General features: G+C 38.7%; 2 protein-coding genes across 2 annotated transcripts; one reads left to right on the forward strand and one right to left on the reverse strand.

Annotated features, from left to right (window-relative positions):
- Window positions 1–685: 685 nt before the first annotated feature.
- On the forward strand, window positions 686–7,244 carry LOC139741835 (nmrA-like family domain-containing protein 1). The gene is made up of 5 exons (XM_071652414.1): window positions 686–919; window positions 2,909–3,036; window positions 4,961–5,207; window positions 5,866–6,059; window positions 7,056–7,244. The coding sequence occupies exons 1-5, from the start codon at window positions 763–765 to the stop codon at window positions 7,242–7,244; spliced, it is 915 nt and encodes a 304-aa protein (XP_071508515.1). The 5' UTR covers window positions 686–762.
- Window positions 7,245–9,760: 2,516 nt separating this feature from the next.
- LOC139741844 (uncharacterized methyltransferase YdaC-like) lies at window positions 9,761–12,250 on the reverse strand. The gene is made up of 3 exons (XM_071652421.1): window positions 12,096–12,250; window positions 10,656–10,794; window positions 9,761–10,230 (listed from the first exon to the last, which is right to left on the reverse strand). Exons 1-3 carry the CDS (start codon window positions 12,192–12,194, stop codon window positions 9,806–9,808), a joined length of 663 nt encoding a protein of 220 aa, XP_071508522.1. The 5' UTR covers window positions 12,195–12,250; the 3' UTR covers window positions 9,761–9,805.
- Between the last annotated feature and the right edge of the window lie 6,858 nt (window positions 12,251–19,108).

Genomic DNA, 19,108 nt, shown 5'->3' on the forward strand with positions numbered 1-19,108 from the left:
AGAAAAGGCACACACTCTGTACATGCCTTACGTAAAGGGCTGGAGACAGTAATTGCTATAGCCTGTGATCGCACTAAGAGATGGCGCTATTCCTGTTCGAGTATTAGTGAGCTATTGACCGGACCTTTAGACAGGGCCATGGTTATGCTTAGGCATCCACATTACTCATTGTCCGGTTGGTTACATTTAGAAAATACGAATGTAAGGACAGACAGCATGAGAGTGATAAATGTATGATAATATTATATTCAAGTGACCACTCACACAAAATCAGTGGACGGTCTATGCATGTAGTACGTTGCATATCGTAGTTACGACTATTTGACTCTTCGTAATAGTGGTGTGAATTCAAGCCAGGCAAAGATACGGACGAAAGGGGAATACGATAAAATAACTTTGAACTTGAAAACGCAGTTTTGTCGACAGGCATATTTTTCGTTTGTGGTGTGTTTATGTTTTAATTTTGCCTTTTTTAGTCTTTGTTCACTGAACAATGATCGGGCTCATTCAGTTTGTCGGCCATAACTGGTCTTCACTCGCGCTTCAAGGACAGAATACGACGATAGCCTATTTCAATATTAAATAAAACTGACGCTGCTGTTTGCTCGTGTGTGACGGAAAGTAAATAAAGATGACGGTGCAATTAATAGATCGCGGACGGTATAAATATAGAAACATAACGTGTAGTCCGCTACAGTCTCGTGGTCTATTTCTGCTGCCATTGTCTGCTGCTGATCGTTTCTCGGCACCGAGCTCGAAGTCATGGCCGATCTCGTGAGACTCATCACCGTGTTCGGAGCCACGGGGGGACAAGGAAGCGCCCTCGTGCGGGCGCTGATTCCCGAGCACAAGTCGTTCAGGGTGAGGGGCGTCACCAGGAATCCAAAGTCCGCGAAAGCCGAGGAGCTGGCTTCCAAAGGTAAAGCTCCGCACCAGTCCATTGCCTCTGTTAAAGGGGCAGTAAAATGCCCTTATATGATACATGTAATGAGAGTGAAGGTCTTTCCTTCCGCCCCGACGGAAGTTCGATCTTGCTGCACGGTCAGTGACGGTGTTTCTTGATCGCCTGTCAGCTTCTTGGCTCGTGGGTCTGTACAGTATAAACTCAGAATTAGCATCCACCCACTACACGTGTTATGCATGATTTGCTGATAATAAACGCCAAGCAAGATTACATTTAAATGTTTATCATCCTGATCATTGCTGTTATCATCATCTTCTTTTGTTTTTTTCGTCGTCATTGTCATTGTTATTATATTATAACAACCATTATGTTTTATAAGTGTATATCAATATGCGTATCATTTAGTCGGATATACACAGAAAGCGGTGTGTAGACCTAATGATTTAACTTAACTGGAAATTTCTATTTGCCGATAGTTTTACCGATGCTTAAACTCGACAGTTCTGCGGGCATTAATTGTCGAGTTTTGCTCTATAAAATAACGCCAGAAGATCATGATTTCAAATAGGTAACGTTCCGCAAAAAAAAAGAAACACGTTCAAGCAAAAAAAAAAAAAAAAATCAAAAATAAAACAAAATAAAACAAACAACAACAACAACTAAACCCCCCCCAAAAAAAAACAACAACAAGAAAAAAAAAAACTTCTGCGCAACTTCTGGTGCCACTTCCGGCTTTCTTCAGCTGACAGGCAAAAAAGGAAAAGAAAAAAAAATAAGGTCTTGTCTTCAGTCTTGGCAAATCGCGTCAAGCACACAAGTTTCTTGATAAACCCTTTTTGACGAATTGCATACAGGCAAATTTCGCATGGTAGAAGATGAACTTTGAGCCCTTTTGAGAACTATGTTTTTCGCTCTCGTGTCAGGGTAAGGAGAGGGTAGGGGGTCGTTGTATAGTCCGGGATCATGTATTCCCACTTATTCAAATCAATTCATATTTGCTTCTCCCTGCCAGCTTTCACAAAGCAAATATCAAGGATAAGTACGGGAGTGGAATTTAAATTTGCTCAGTTTCATTGTCTTCTACCAAAGGTTAACAACTATATCTTATGGCAAAGAAGACAGTTTGTTCAGGGTGATGTAGAGCTTAGTATTTGTCGTCCATTTTCATATTCTATGTGTCATATAGTTTGGTACAATCTCATTTGATAGAATGACTTTGCATTGTATTGTCATTTATGCATTAGTTAATGCCTGGAAGTATGTAGCTCCATGGTTCAAACAATGATTAAAAGCAGCAACCAGTGGTAACTTATACATATACTTTTTTTTCAACCAGTTTTTAGCATCATGTTGTGTCTATAATGGTAAATAGATAAACATGTTCAAATGTTATACAGAGCTGCAAGACAAAAGTGTCCCTGACAACCAGAAAATTGCCCGAAGTTTGCCCGTCAGTAACAACAACAACAACAATATTTTGTGCATACGTTGAAGTGTATTCAGCATAATTGATGAATTCAATAGCTCGATACTAGGTCCTCGGGAGGAAATTAGTGATAGCTATTAAACACGTTCTAGCACTGTCTAGCAAGCCAGCAGTTTAAATACCGCCGAAATCATGACGATTAAAGACTTGGAATTTTCGATGACGACAGCTCTTAAACTATTACTTCTTGTAACAACAAAACAGCTCTAAAAGTTTATAAATTCGTATTTCAGCGAGAGGCCCTCATCTGCAATAATTAAATGAAATATCGTGTGATTCCGATTTCACTGCTGAAAATGTCAGTACAGCAATTGTTACTGGTATACAAATCCGTGTCAAAAATTGACGTTTCGCAGTACCAGATATAGGACAGCAATTCCTTTGAATCATGCACCTCTCTGTCGCTTAGTCTCTCAAAATGTAATAGACGTCAGGAACAATCGCTAGTAATAGAAAATAAGTTACACTTGATCGTATTTCATTGATTATCTCTTTCTCGTGCTTGGTCGATCCGTTAGGGGTGGAGATTGTTCAGGCCGACTATAGCGATGTCCCGTCGCTTGAGCGGGCGATGGAAGGCAGTTACGGGGTCTTCGCCTTGACCGATTTCTGGAGTGTCATGGATCAGGCCACTGAAGCACAGCAGGTGGGTAGCCCCCTTCTGAAAACTCACGTTACTGTCTAAATTTTCACGAAAATGGATATTAATCATAATGGTGATGATTCACACCATTTGTGTGGTGCCATAATTACATCTGCTAAAAGGGGAAGAAATAAGGCGCTGACTAGTCCAAGAAAGTTAGTATTGAAAGCGCAAAAAGAGTGAGTCTCAAGTGAAGCTTTAAACTACTCCATATTGCAATGGAAAAACACTGTTTTCGTGGATTCGCGATCTTTATCGTGACTGGTGATGAATAGTTGAGAATTCATTGTAATAGCAAAAGGTTAGTTTACTACTGTATTCAAGTTCATGGATATCATTTTCCTCTAAAAAGCTGTAGTACATCAACAAGTTATTCAGCACCTGTATTCACCCAATGTATCTATTTATTTATTTCGTCCTATTTAAACAGGGTAGTCCCCTCAGTTTCTCAACTGCTCTCCAGGGGAGCCCTGTGTTGTACATGATAAAACACTGGATTATTGCTTGTCTAAAACTTTGGAATGCACATTAAAGGTACTGTTTACTATTGGGAGCAGTGATTAAAAAAAAAACCGAGTTATCACATTTGATGCATATGTGTAGGTCAGTTGCATTTCAAAATATCCTACCATATAATGAAGGAGATATCACTATTTTTCCACAAACAATAACTGTTGACGGTTTAGTCTTGAAACATTTCTATTGAACTATTGCTCACATTTTGTATATATAACAATACTTAACATTGGTTATACAGACTCAAATTTTTACATTGGTTGTTTCTATCCCTAACTCACCTTTTAGAACTATTTTGAGCTCTAAAGATGATTTTTGTTTCATCTGCAAATGGTGAATAATGCCTTTGAATATTATGTTCGTAAACTTGCATATTGTATAACAGTAGTATATAGCAGCCGCACTTACAAGGCTAACAATAACTATGGCGAAAGAAAGTAGTAGATATAAATAATGATAACTATGACAAAACAGAGTAGTAGTAATTAATAGTTGTCACTGTGGCTACAATGATAAGGAAAGCATCATCATTATTATCAGCAGCATCACTGCAAAAAGTCCGGTGTTAATAGTGAACACCGAGCTGGTGTTACATTTTCGGTGCTCATTTATGGTGTTAAGTTAACACCTCCGGGTGTCACTTCCAAATTTTAAACTGTTTCTTAGTAACTGCACTTCTTGTTGATTTTTAATTTAAACAAGACGATCAAGAATTTTACATTAAAATACTAGATTTTTGAAAAAAATGTGAAAATAAATTTACACCAAAGTAACACCAGCTGGTGTGGTCTCTTATTGAAGCTGGACGGGTGTTAAACCATAACACCAACAAATATCAAATCAACACCATGTGGTGTCATTTTTGAATTAAAACCAGTACAGTGTCAAAATAACACCAGGTACAGTGTCAAATTAACACCACGAAGTGTCAGGTGAACACTTTTCAACACCATCACAGTGCATTTTTAACACCTGTGGGTGTGGTCTTCTTTTGAAGTTTGATCGGTGTTAGATTTAACACCTGTGGTGTTAAATCTAACACCGATCTTTTATCATCATTAACATGTTATCATCAATGTCAAACTATGTGATCTAAGAGGAAAGGCTATATTACGAGCATGATTTTTTATTTTATCCTTTGCAGGATCGCGACAGCTGCCATTGATCTTTGAGTATTCAATTGCTAAATTGGATTTTGTAAGTGTTATGTGTGTGTGTGTGTGTGTGTGTGTGTGTGTGTGTGTGTTTGTGTGTTTGTCTGTGTAATATCAGAAGGAATCGGCGGACGAGTTTACTGTAGCTCGCATCTTCCTTGTAAGGAAGGCCGGGACGATCTCAAACGAAGCACAATCCAAGGAAACATTGTGGTAATATCTTCCCTTTCTCCCGTTTCCTTGGCAACAACGAACAGGGGCGAAACCTGGTGGATGCAGCCAAGAAAGTTGGCGTGAAACATTTCATCTACACGGGTCAGCAGAGCTCCCTGGAGCTGACGGGCAAACCGTGTGTCAACGTGGACGCCAAGAAGACGATCGAAGACTACATGTTTCAAACCCTGCCGGCGGGCACGGCAACCTCTCTCCATTACTCCTTCTACATGGAGAACATCTTTTCCTTCAGCAAGCCAGTGAAGACAGGAGAACGAGAGTTTACATGGAGTGAGTTAACCCTCCTGGAAAGAACACAGTGTGAAACACAGTGTTATAAAAATTAACAATTAGAATTTGTTATTAGTGTGTGTACAGTGTCCTACAGTGAGTTAACAGTTGTTCACACAGTCAACTTTGTGAAGACACTGTGTAACCAAGAAGGTGCAGGGTTCGACATAGTGTGTTCACAGTGTTGACTATGAACACACTGTGTAATGAAAAGATCCAGGGTTCGACATAGCGTGTTTACAAAGTCGACTATGAACACACTGTAACCAAAAGATCCCGGGTTTGACACAATTTGTTCACAGAGTCGATTGTTTTTACACGCTGTATTCTTTGCTCTTATATCGATCTTACATTTCTGTTCTTATCTACCAACAGGTCTACTTTTATCTCTACTTTATCAAAACTGTTATCCACGAAAGATTACAATAAAAGCGAATAGATACATAATTTTAGTCACATGCTTTTTCAAATCAGTAGGAATACATGCGACAGGAATTTTCCTTGCCAGTCATACAAGTCATGAAAATAACATGAAAAAACAAACAAACATAGACTCAGTTTTAATGGTTCTGTGTATATGACGACGAAATATCCATTTTGATACACCAACCTGTTCATGAATTAAGCATCCTTGCACCTTGGCCTTCCATTTATATAGACGTCCCGATGGGAGATGTGCCTTTGGCCATGATCGACACCTCGGCCAGCGGCTACGCCGTGGTGGCAGCATTCAAAGACACTGAGAGATACGGCGGTAAGGTCATCGGACTGGCTGGAGACTGCAAGACGATGCAGGAGTACTGTAACGTCATCAACGAAATTATTGCGCCAAACGTACTGAAGCCCACAAAGGTATAAACGTAATGTTCAGTCAGAAATCATGGTATCATAGTCTCATTATGATATGATACATGTTGTGCTATATGATATATGATATGATAGGACGTGATAAATTGTATGATATGACATGATATGATGATAATGATACGATATGATATGATATGACATGATGTCAATAATGTGATATCATACATTGGGGACACTGTGACATCGTGGTTAAGACTCTTCATTAGGGTTTTTTTTTTATTACATTTTATATTGTTATCATCTTATTTATATCGATTTCATTCAATATCTAACATTATATAGATGATGAATGGCGGGGGAGGGAACATACCGAATGTTCCACCCGAAGTGTTTGAAATGCTATTGAGGGAGGTTATAAGTCCCGAGACGAAGTCGAGGGACTTATTGATCCCGAAATAGCATTTCAAACCCCGAGGGTGGAACGTCTGGTACATGTTCCCGACAACAAAAGTCATCATCTGTTATATTATATGGGTTAGTCAAATCTGCTTTTTCACATTGTATGGAATAGGCAAATTTATCCTATCAATTACGTGAAAAATATGATCGTTCAATCGTTTGGTATCGTTTGTCATTTGTTACGTGAAAATGTTTTCTCATGGGAGAACATTACACAAATGTTCTGCTGCCCTTGGGCGAACATAACCAATGTGCCTCCATCACGTGACAGTGTTTAGCCAATCACTAACCGGTATTTGACTAACCCATTTGAGATAATAAAACATTTATTGTTAATATTGGTCTGTGCCTATTAGTGTCTAGATTGCTCCTTGTTTCACATCTTTTGTAGTTATGGTCAATTTCCCTTAGACGTTGTTTATCATTATGATTATTATTATTATTATTATTATTGATATTATTATTATTATCGTTATTAGTACTATTGTCATCATCATCATCACCATTAATGTTATTTTTCGATAAGTAAAAAAAATCATTATGATATGATATTCTCCGTAAAATATATTTGCTTTTACGCAGATGACGCCTCAGGAGTTTGGGAAGCTTGACTTTCCCGCAGCCGACATTGTGGGAAAGATGTACGAGTTTTTCGCGTCCGGCCTCCTGGAATTCCACATAAGCGCAACCAAAGAGCTGGATCCCAAGACCAAAGACTTCAAATCATTCGTCCGAGTTAATAAGGATAAAATCCGCGAGCTACTCCAATAACACATAGCCATCAACTCATTTATATTCTGCTGCTCCGTCAAACAACTTTTTTTTGAAAGTGTTTTGATCATCTAGTTTGTCTGTTTTTTATTCAAAGATCTGCGTGTGATTGCTGAAGCGTAGAGATGCATGTAGAGCGAATGTGAAAGTTGAAATTGTAATGACATTCAAAGTAATACTAAAAGTAGGCACTACAATGGTCCACCCCTTCAATAAATACGAGACTTTATATACGTATTAATAGATAAGTGAAGTTCCCATGGTATGGTTTGTCCCCTTGCTAGGATCGGTGTGTCTTTGTCGTTCGCGGACCGGTTCTCATGATCCGATACTTAAAACATAAAATGCGAGTGCAATCAGACCCAAACTTGAATATGTTACTTGATGCATAAAACTCGAGTAACAAATACAGCATGTTTCTCAACTTCACATTAGTGTGGTGCAGAGCAAATTTCAATGGTTGCTCTGTAAAATATGTAATGCGGTCGTAAATTGTTCGTGCACACATTGTGTCTGAAGTAACAATCCCTTAAGAAAGAAAATCATGGTGCATTTAGATTATGTTTGCTCAATAATGGTGATTCTTCAGGGTGATGTAGATTATCCGCCGATCTGAGTTAAAGATCAGCGTTTTTGTCTGTGCTATTTTGAAGAAGTGAACAACGAAATTATACAAGTACATGATAATTTTTGCTGTCCCGCGACTTATACTAATTTCGAACCATTCACATATCTTATAATGGTACGATATCAAATTTTATTCAAAGAATCGGTCTGACTAGCTGCCTTTTTGAGGCCTTCGTATTTCTTTAAGGTATTTGTAATGGTATGATGGAGTGTACGCGTGCGCATCACGGTCGCCGGAAGTCCCGGAAAGAATTAGCAGATGTTTATCTACCGGTTAGGGGATTAGGGTCGTATAATATTATCATTACGTGTATCATGCTACAGCACCAGTATTGCGAGTAGCATCTGCCTAGCATCTGCTTAGCAGGCACCTTAGCGTGTTATGTATCAATCTACCAAGATATAGTTAACCACAGTGTGAATTCTGTTCCCACTGAAGTTTTGCCTTCCCTGCGACAAGAGTTCCATATTTCTTTGTTTTGTTTCTGACCCCCTCGTCTGGTACAGAGTCAGAAGGCGGAACTCTCGTTGGTCCAACTCTGTCGCTCCAAGTTTGTGTAAAGACAACGCCACTACACAATTAGCTAGCGAAAAGGAAGTGGCTGGGAGTACTAGACTAGTGCTCGATTTGGTTTAACCAGGAAGAAAGTCAACTAATACAGCGTAAACATCTCTCCGCCCCCCCCCCCCATCTCTCTCTTTCTCAATCTACCTCTCTACAATGTACATGAATGTGTATCTGTATATTGCGGGGTTATTACATTAACAGACGACGAAGTTGAGAGACATTATTATACCAGTAGTATTTCATTATTTGAAGCAAAGTAAAGTTACTTTTTCATAACTTCTGCTAATAGAAATTGAACATGTTTCAATAACACTTTTCGGCGTTTTATATTTCATGCAGTTGTCCGTACAACGTTACACAGTAAAGGTGTATTCCATTCAATTTTTTTCTTATGAAAGATTTTTATTAATCACAATCTACTCCCCAATGTATTTTCCGTGTAGGCGAAAATATCCTCTCCGAATCTTACGGCTGCTAGTGTCTTCTTTGCAGCCTGCAATGTTGTAGATAGACTGCATTAAAATTGACAAATAAATTCTAAAAGAATTACGCCTTGTTGTCATAAGCACTTCCTCCGAATGCTTTTCATAGTTACAACTTAGACAAATCTAATTTAGAATCGTATCGTAATCAGCATTTTATAAAGCAATTTACATTTAAAATAAAATATCGTTGTAAATGATAAACTACATACCTATAAACAATGATAAGCAGCTGCGTTCCGTCTTTTTATTACTTTAACATAAAAGCTCTTTTTATTTAAATTTGTAACTTGACGCAAAGTACTTTTTGACGTGAATGTAACAGAAGTATACATTTCTCTGAAGATTGATTGATTACTGACATGTCAAAGAGTGTGTGAAGGTACAACTGTACCGTCATCTATTAACAAAATGACATAATTAGCACGCTCATACCACATGGGACTTTCGTGATTTTCCCATGCACAGGACATTTTTTTTTCAAAGTCTATGCAGAACATGTAATGTCATTGACATATAACCCTACAAATGCATAAGATGATAATGAACAGAGATCTTGAAGGTCATATTTGTAGTACGAAGTACTTGTACATTCAAGTCAAATCAAGTCAAATGATTTTATTTCCATCCATAGTATTACAAAGCAATATATGAATAACGCGTACATGAGTACATAATACTTTAAGGAACTTTGAATCACATAAGTTTCAACAAAGCATGGATATCATGGTAACAGCAACTTTGGTTGTTAGCTAAACAAGTAAGCAATACAATCTTATACTGTAACTCTATGGAAAGGAGGAATTCTTAAAAAAGCATACATAGCTTGTACAATTTGTGAATTACTCTAGGAGATGAAGGCATCTCCAGACCCTTCAAGGACCTTAAGAAGGCTTCTGAGCCACTATTGCTTGAAAGCTAGATTCATCAACAGTCCTGGTTTCCAGGCCTTCGGTGACGAAACCGACTTCTCTCAAACGGGCGATGTAGTTGTCAGGGTCATACTTCCCATACTTTAGCCATCCTCTGGCGTGCGAGGCCTTGACCCGTTCCAGAACGAGGCCCGCCACCATGATCCCACCCGGTTTCAACACCCGCAGCAGTTCCCTAACAACGGCAGTGATGTCCGGCCAGAAGTAGTAGCAGTTGACGTGAAAGATGCAGTCCATGGATTCATCTCGATAGGGCATGCATACCGCATCGCCCAGAACCAGCTCCACTTTCCCTTCCGCTATTTCGTCCGGAAGATTTTTGATGGCTTCGATCACCATGGCAGGCGAGAGTTCAATTCCATGAACCTTGCCCACACCTGTCGGGTGAACACAGAAACTTGAGCTGATGTAACCAATGACAGAGGTACTAGGTCTTGCCTAGTACTCTTCTTGATGTAACTTACCCTTCAAATCAAAGGCCTTTTCCTTGATAAAAAACCCTACAACAACAAACATTTCTACCATCCGCCAGAAGTACACTTGCAAGAATATAAAACAAATTTTACCGTGCGCAAAAGACAAACACTCAATTACAGAACATGTTCTACTTTTGGGGCAGTATAATCATGCTAACATAGTCAACGTGGGGTCATTGGCAATGTTAGCATGATGATCTCGCGGATACTGTATTCGAGTGAAATATTAAATATTTTCCCACATTTTAAAACGTGTGTAATCACGTCAGCATTACTCTTCAGGCTTTTCACGATTACCTTATGACAATCCATGATAAAACTTTTACCTTTTTCTATTGATTGTGCAGCCCTTTTCAATCCAACGCCAGGTCCAAAGCCAACTTCCAGAACGTGGTAATTCGGGCCGATTTTGCAGATATCGGCTGTGCTCGTCTCCAATGTGGCGTTTCTGCCGGTCAAAAGTTTCTGTAACCCAAACAAATATCATGAGGCTGAGTGTAGACCTACTTATGAATTTCCTCGAATGCGACATTAGTGTGAACAATGAGAATAATCATTCTGTGTGTGTGTGAGAGTGTGTGTGTATGCGTATAAGGGTGGGGAGGGGTTGAGGAAGATAATGCCAAATTGAAGGAATTAGCACATAGGCCGTAAGTAAGGGATTATTGAAGATTACAAAGTATATAAAGACTAGTGAAGACATTTCGATCTCTAATACATGTACGTAATCACTTTTTCAAGATCAATGTTTCTCGAGTTTTAGGAAAATAGACAGAAATTCATGCATTATGACAATGTATAATATACATATTCAAAATGACATGCTTACACACATCAGGACCGTAACTTGGAATTTTGTGTGCTGGGGTGTTCTTTTTTCTTTCTTTTTTTTTTGGGGGGGGGGGGATTGGACCTTTCTGAAAGAGCAAAAAAGATTGAATGGGCGATGGACTGGGATCGAGGGGCATGTAAGTATTCGCAAAGTTATCTTTTTCGGGCGAGGGGATAAGATCAATCGTATGGGAAACCACGCGAGGGGGCGCAAAAAAAAATGAGACGTAAAGTTTCTGGTTGTTATCTCCTAATGAATGAATAAAGGAAGAAAAATAATAAACGAACTAAAATATCTCACTGTTGATTTTGTAATTTACTGATCAAATTATATGAAAGTCTAACAGTATGTAGAAGAAGATATGCTGGGGTTTTTGGGAGCGGGAGGGCCGGGAGGCTCGAACTGACCCCCTCCCCTAGAATTATCCTGTATGTTTGTGTTTAAAGGAGTGGAACGAGGGAGGTGTAAGAGGGCACACGTCCCGGGTACTTTACCGTGCACCTGTAGGCCTCATCTACTCTGTATACGTCAATACATGTATATCTCGAGGAGGCAGCAAGGATACACTGTTGTGATAGTGCCTCGATGAATCAGAAACTAGGCCAGTTTGGCCTAAACGGTCATGCAGGCCAAAGGTCAACCATTGAGGTACGAGGCGATCTCGCCTAGTACCTCCTTGAGTCAACTGTACGCATGTACAATGTACTAGCATAGAGCTAAACGTTCCTACTCTCAATGGTATTAGGTATCAGGCGAACTACACAGCACAGGCGGTCTGCACAACACACACGGCATTCCGAAATGCATGTACATGTATATAATGCACATTTGTAGTGATTAAACAACATGTGCTCATAACGTTCAATGGCACTATTCGAAGGACATAAGACAACGGAACGGATAGTATACTACAGCTGTATGCCAGTGTATTTACCCCTATATAAGCTCCCACTTCGCCCATGTCTGGTTGTTTCAAATTCTGTGCAATACTGTCGATGGAAAAGCCGCCAGAAATATCGTCAGAGGAAGACATGTTGACAGCTTTCCGCGTGAAGCACTACAGTAGTAAACCGAGATAGATATCGGAGAAGTAAGTGTACAGCTCTCGAATCTGAGCCTCTCGAAATCGTGTCTGCTGCTTGTGACGTCAGCAACCGAAAGTAGTGTGTTTACATACAAACGCACAGCTCCGCACGGCTTCTAATGTTGTCTCACGTATCCACGCACTTGAGAAATCATATATCTACTACGTCATTAAACAAAGTTTAAAGGGCAATTCCAGAACTACATTTCCGCCTTTCTAAATATCAAAACCCGGTGATTCCATTCACACTGATGACTCCCGTTATAACGAAGTCCTCGGGACAGGCAGTTTTAATTTCGTTGGAATAGCCGAACATTAACATATTTAACCAAGATGTTTGATGACAATTGCAGAACATTAATTTCGATTTCGTTGTAACGAGTAATAATAACAATAATTAGACAAATGTGTATAGCGCAGCTAACATGTAAATATACTCTACTGCGCTGTAAAGTAACAGAGCTCCTGAGATTGTTACTGATTAACGAAAAATAGATAACAAATTAATCAAAGGCTTCTGAAAAAGGTAAGTCTTCAACAAAGATTTGAAGACAGCAAGTGATGAGGCCTTCCTCATTTTCTCAGGTAATTTATTCCAAAGTTTTGGAGCAGCACAGCTGAAGGCACAATCCCCCAAAGTTACTTTCGTTTTTAAGTGAGGTTGTTTTAGAAGCAACTTATCCTGTGTACTTCGTAAATTATGAGAATATGAATGTGATTTCATTGATACATGTATCAATTCTGATAAATAACCAGGTGCTTGACCATGCAGTACTTTATAAACAAGTAACAAAATTCTAAATACAATTCTCTGCCTTACTGGCAACCAATGTAACTTCATCAAAACAGGTGTAATATGTGAAAATTTTGACGAACTGGACACAAGTCTCGCACACGTAGTCTCAAGTCTCACACAAGTTTCACAAGTCTCACACGAGTATTTCTTTATAATCGTGATTTTTATATCTATATCATGAGTGCACTGTATAGATACAAATTCATCAAAATTTAGTTCTTTCCATCCGCGGGAATTGTGATGTTCTGTTAACTCAAAATGCAATCACGAAACCTATGCAGCGATGATCGAAATAATTACTGTTCTATGCATGAAGTGACATCACGTCAGGTACTATGATTCCAAAAGTTGACCGGTTGCCGAAGAAGACCATAATTATAACTAAATCGCCTTGCCTATTGTTGTCAGGGCCGCACCCCCCCCCCCACACTTTTCTTTTTGCACCCGTACATAACAATACATAGGGTGTTACCACTTTGGACCCCTCCACTTTTTTTAAACCCTGGAAGTGGTGTTTTTTTTTTTTTGGGGGGGGGGTTGTTTTGTTTTTGTTTTTGTTTTTTTGCTTGTCAGCTGAAGAAACCCGGAAGTGGAAAGACTTCTTTTTTTAAAATCATTATTGAAGACAGCCGAAAGTGACACCTGCAGATGTTGCGCTGAGGGCTTTTTTTTTTTCTTGATAGCTCATGAAACCCGGGAGTGGACCCCTACTCTGAAAATGGGGCGCCGGCAGTGGGTGTAATGTAACTCTTGAGATACGTTTTCCCCTTAAGAAAATATTTCAAACATGCTAGCACTTCGCACCTCAGGAAAATTATAATCTCTTGGGGAAAATACAATTCCCACGGAACGTCAAATGTTATTTTACACCAGTCCTTTAAACCGTCTGGGGCAATATCTGTAAAATGTCACCCGACTGCAGCTGTGTACATAATAATTTCCGCACGGGGACGCTGGAGTGACAATGCGTATATAGACCATTCTTACCATCAGCCCCGAAAACCAAACAGTAAATATCATACAAATTATCATAAAGAAATAAAGAGTTGACACTGTCTTTAAAATCCACTTTTCAAAAATTAATCGCATTAAGAATATACATTTTTTTTTGAGAGAGAGACATATTATTACTTGTTTTTTTATCTAAACCTTTGATACTAATTAACAACTTTTATGTAATAGTTTAAATTCTACACAAGCGCAATGAAGGAGCTAAGCCCCATATACCTAATTTTAAAATCGTTCGTCAGCGTTAATAGAGATAAAATCCTTAAGCTGTTCTAGCAGTAGATTCCTACCCCCTGTAATAGTTATGATACTGTATAACAACTTTTATGAAACTGTAGTATGGTCCGTATGTTTGTTTTGTAGGATGAGTATGAAGTAAATGAAAAGCAGTACTACATTTTATTGATCGAGTGCAACTAGTCCAATCACCTGCATTTAATGGCGTCCAAAGTAAGAGTCCTGCAGTAATAATCAATTATGTTCTCCACCATGAAGAGTAGTTTCTACACGTCTTACCAAATAAGGGCAGTCGTATCCACAGTAATGTTTTACCCAAACAAATATAGAGAATTCAACAAAATATTTTCTTATTTCTACCAAAATGAAAGAGCATTTGGCTTACTACCTCTTTTAGAAAGCAGAGTGAACAATATTATCCTTAACATTATTGTGTCAGGAACAAGTCGAGTTAATGTGTAATATTGATAGCAAAATTAAATTTTGTGGAATTCTCTGAATATTTCTTTAATCATTGTGGCGGTCCTCCGACCTAACTCATCTTTAAAGTGATGGTACAGTATTGGTGGAGCTGAGGATTTGGTTTTTAACTTTTTGCGTGATACCAAGAAACCACTTATGAAATCATACAGAGCATGCAATTCTAAGAGGAATTCAGTTTATTTGATGAAAATTGGTATTAGAATGGCTGAGACATCCGAAAACAAACTAAAATAAAGCAATCATGATAACATGTGCGTCCCACATTCTATTATTATCGCTCTGTTTTGGGTATCTCTGTCATTTCATCAAATGAATGTTGAATTTCTCTTGGAATTGCATGCTCTCTCATATTTCATAAGAGGTTTCTCATTATCTCACCCAAAAATGTTAAAAACCTGAAGTTAGGTCTCAACCAAAACTATACGAGCCCATTAAGGCCTCAGGTGCCAGAGAATGGCAGTGGTATTCGGCAAGAAGTGGTATTCAGATGGCGAAAGAGATGCAGTCTCTGAATTTAACCCGGTATTATTGTGGCATGCATGCCGTATCGCCCAGAACCAGCTCCAGTTTTGCCCTCCGCTATCTCCTGCGGAAGATTGTTGATGGCTTCGGTCACCATGGCAACAGCAGAGAGAGGTCAATGCCATGAACCTTGACCTGACCTATTGATGAAACAAGAGAAGCCTCACTGAGCTGACGTGGATATCATTCTGCAAGTCAATTTGATTTCTAGCTATTAAAAGAAAACTTGCACAATCTGCCGAAAGTATAATACTTATACGAAAATACAGACAACTTTATTCCGTAAATAAATTAGGGTCAATTATACACTGCAAAAAGTCCGGTGTTAAATAGTGAACACCGAGCTGGTGTTAAATTTTCGGTGCTCATTTATGGTGTTAAATTAACACCTCCGGGTGTCATTTCCAAATTTTAAACTGTTTTTTGAAGAGTTTCTTAGTAACTGCACTTCTTGTTGATTTTTAGTTTAAACAAGACGATCAAGAATTTTACATTAAAATACTAGATTTTTGAAAAAATGTGAAAATAAATTTACACCAAAGTAACACCAGCTGGTATGGTCTCTTATTGAAGCTGGACGGGTGTTAAACCATTGATATTAACACCAACAAGTATCAAATCAACACCATAATGGTGTCATTTTTGAATTAACACCAGTACAGTGTCAAAATAACACCAGGTACAGTGTCAAATTAACACCACGAAGTGTCAGGTGAACACTTTTCAACACCATCACAGTGCATTTTTAACACCTGTGGGTGTAATCCTTTATTGAAGTTTGATCGGTGTTAGATTTAACACCCGTGGTGTTAAATCTAACACCGATGTTTTTACAGTGTATGTTTTATGTACATCGTGGAAACGTTATCAACTTGTGGACGCTGACATCATGATGACTCTTGTCTAATAATCAGAGTACTGCAACCTTTGGATCAATTTTCTTGTGATATCACTGCCAATCAGCTAAAGGTTAAAGATTTTGACCATTATTTTACACTCTGGCCTGTTAGCAATTAAGACGTGGATGAGATTTCCAGTGCAAATTTTCAGGCCAGAAATTTTATTCAGGGACATTACGACACTATGCTCATACTTGTTTAAGAGCGCCCTCTGCTGTCGAAAGAAATACTGAAACACTTTTCTCCTCCCATTCGTGTCAAATACCGCCCCCTATGGCTGATTAATTGTAATGACAATGATTCAACTTCTACCCTTTCTGCTGATCGTGCAGCCCTTTTCGATCAAAACTCCAAATTCAACTTCAGGAATGTGAGCATACGGACGGATTTTGCAGATACATGTGACGCTACGCCAGTCTTCTTATTGCATGATGGGCGCTTCAGTCTTTAAGAAATTTCTGTCATCAAACATCATTATGAGGCGAAGTATGATTATATACGCCTACTTATGAGATATCGTAAATATGAGACAGTGTAAATGGTAAAAATCCTCAATTTTGTGTGTGTGATAGTTTGTGTGTATGTGTGTGTGTGTGTGTGTGATAGTGTGTGTGATAGTGTGTGTGATAGTAGGTAAACTGTTGTCAAGTTATATTCATGATCAATGAGAAGAAAGATGGTGTGTTATTCAAGAATAACAGGACGAAATTTATTGTAGCTCATTAGTGACCTAAGTCTATCACGCTAGCTGGTTACTTTAATAGTACATTATTCCGAAAACAAGTACTTTGTTAATCTTTCAAGGAGGCAGGTGAAGTACACTACTTTAGTTGATCCGTAATGTCAGATTGATATCTGTGCTACGTGTAGGATTTAAGTGGATATTTAGGTTTTAATGAAATTTCTTGTGAAATAATGACGGTACGATCACGACAATGATTGCTGCGTACTTGTGCGAGCTCTTTAAACATGTTTGGCATACACCAGTAAAAATAAGGCAAGAGGATTCGTTTTAATCCCTCACACTTATTCTTAGGAGGTTAAATTTATCAAAATGTCACCCGGAAAGCACAATTTAGTACATCAAGTCAAACAATCGTATGTGTCAAGATGCCAATCAATCACACACGATTATCAAGAATTTGCATGAGTTCAGTCCGAAAGATGAGAGTGCATGAGATGGATTCCTGAAGTTGTCATGGGAATGGGGGTAGGTTGATACTCCAAGAGCGGATCCAGGAATTCCGTGAGGGGGATGGGGCGCGCGGACGGGGGGGGGGGGGGGGGAGCAAAAATATTTCTGATGCTACTTCCGGGTTTCATTTCATTTTTAAAATTTCTTTTGTTTTAACCCAAAAAAAAAAAGGAAAAAAAAGAGGGGCGCGGGCCCGGTGTGCCCTCCTCTGGATCCGCCACTGCACTCAGACAAATATACAGGGTAACCAATGGGCGGGAAATGCGAGAAATGAGGTAGAAGGACGCTCAGGAAATAACGGAATCAGTAGCTTATTTCGCAGCTATGGTTCCATCCGAACCCAGGTTAACAATTGTAAAGCTAACCTGCAGAATTTTCCCCTCACTACATCACTATATTCCGTCCAGGAAATTGATTTGCTGTGTATTTTCACATGTATTTGTTTATTTGTAAAATATGATACTTGTTCCGACTCTCCTAGAGTTTTAGAATGGTATTATCTGAAGGCAGACGCGCTACCGACTGAGCTATATCACCGCCCCTGCGTTCAAAGTAGCTGGATTACAGGCGCACGCCACAGCGCCCGGTCATCACTGCACTGACAATGGATAACAGAAAGGTCAGAATCAAGACGGAACGTTACCTTGTAAGGCTTTAAGGACAAGTCCACCTTCATATACCTAATGATTGAGAGAATGCAGCAATATTAGTAGAACACATCAGTGAAAGTTTGAGGAAAATTGGACAGTCCGTTCAAAAGTTACGAATATTTTAAGTATCTGCGCAGTCTCTGCTGGAAGAGAAGACTACTACAGATTATGATGTCACATGCGTACTTAACTATATAAAGAAAATAAAAAGAGAATTTCACAAAACTTTACTTTTTGAATAAAGTGCACATTTCTTTGACTTGCTACTGACGTATGTTAAGGGTAATATCATTCCCCCTGCCTTCTGAAAGAGAGAAGTCGAGTGTTCTTTTGTTATGCGAGAAAAATGAAAATATGTTGAATTTTCTTTATTCTTTCTTTATATCGTTGTACTCATGTGACATCACAAGCTATAGTAGTCTTTTCATCCAGCCGTGACAGAGCAGAAACTTCAAAAATTCATAACTTTTTAACGGATTGTCCGATTTTGCTCAAACTCTCACTGATGTGTTCTACTAATATTGCTGCATTCACTCAACCCACATGTCTATGAAGGTGAACTTGTCCTTTATTAAAAGAGTTTCGTCGTCGTCCCTCTTGACTGTTATAATATTTGTGTACGATGACAAAAGAGCAGGAGCCAAACAGGATGCCTTGTTGTGTCATCATATTAATAAAAAAGGGCTGTTAAACTGGTTCAAAGAAGTTACTTTGTACTAAGAGTTTGTGCATATGTGATATTGTAAAAAAAAAATGCATCTTGATAGACTTTTGCGGCAAAATAGTCTTAAAGATAAATTAAAATTTGTAGCAATCAGAGTTATTGTTTGTAATACTGTTGAAGATACTATGAAAACACACTTTTTAGTTTGTGTTGCAAAGCAAAGTAGGCCTATACATTTAATGAATAGAACACAGAGGTGATGAATTGATAATATTTGGTATAAATGTAATTTCCATTTTATACATGTAATAGAATCAATTACTTTCTTGACAATTATTTCCTCTTTCTTGCGATGTTGAACTTGCCCTATGCCAGTAAAAGAATATGAAATTTGGATTCCCTTGTTCAC

The sequence above is a fragment of the Diadema antillarum genome, unplaced genomic scaffold (assembly GCF_040938485.1).
Source record: "Diadema antillarum isolate AM-2024a unplaced genomic scaffold, OU_Dant_1.0 seq00000956_RagTag, whole genome shotgun sequence".
Classification (NCBI taxonomy): domain Eukaryota; kingdom Metazoa; phylum Echinodermata; class Echinoidea; order Diadematoida; family Diadematidae; genus Diadema; species Diadema antillarum.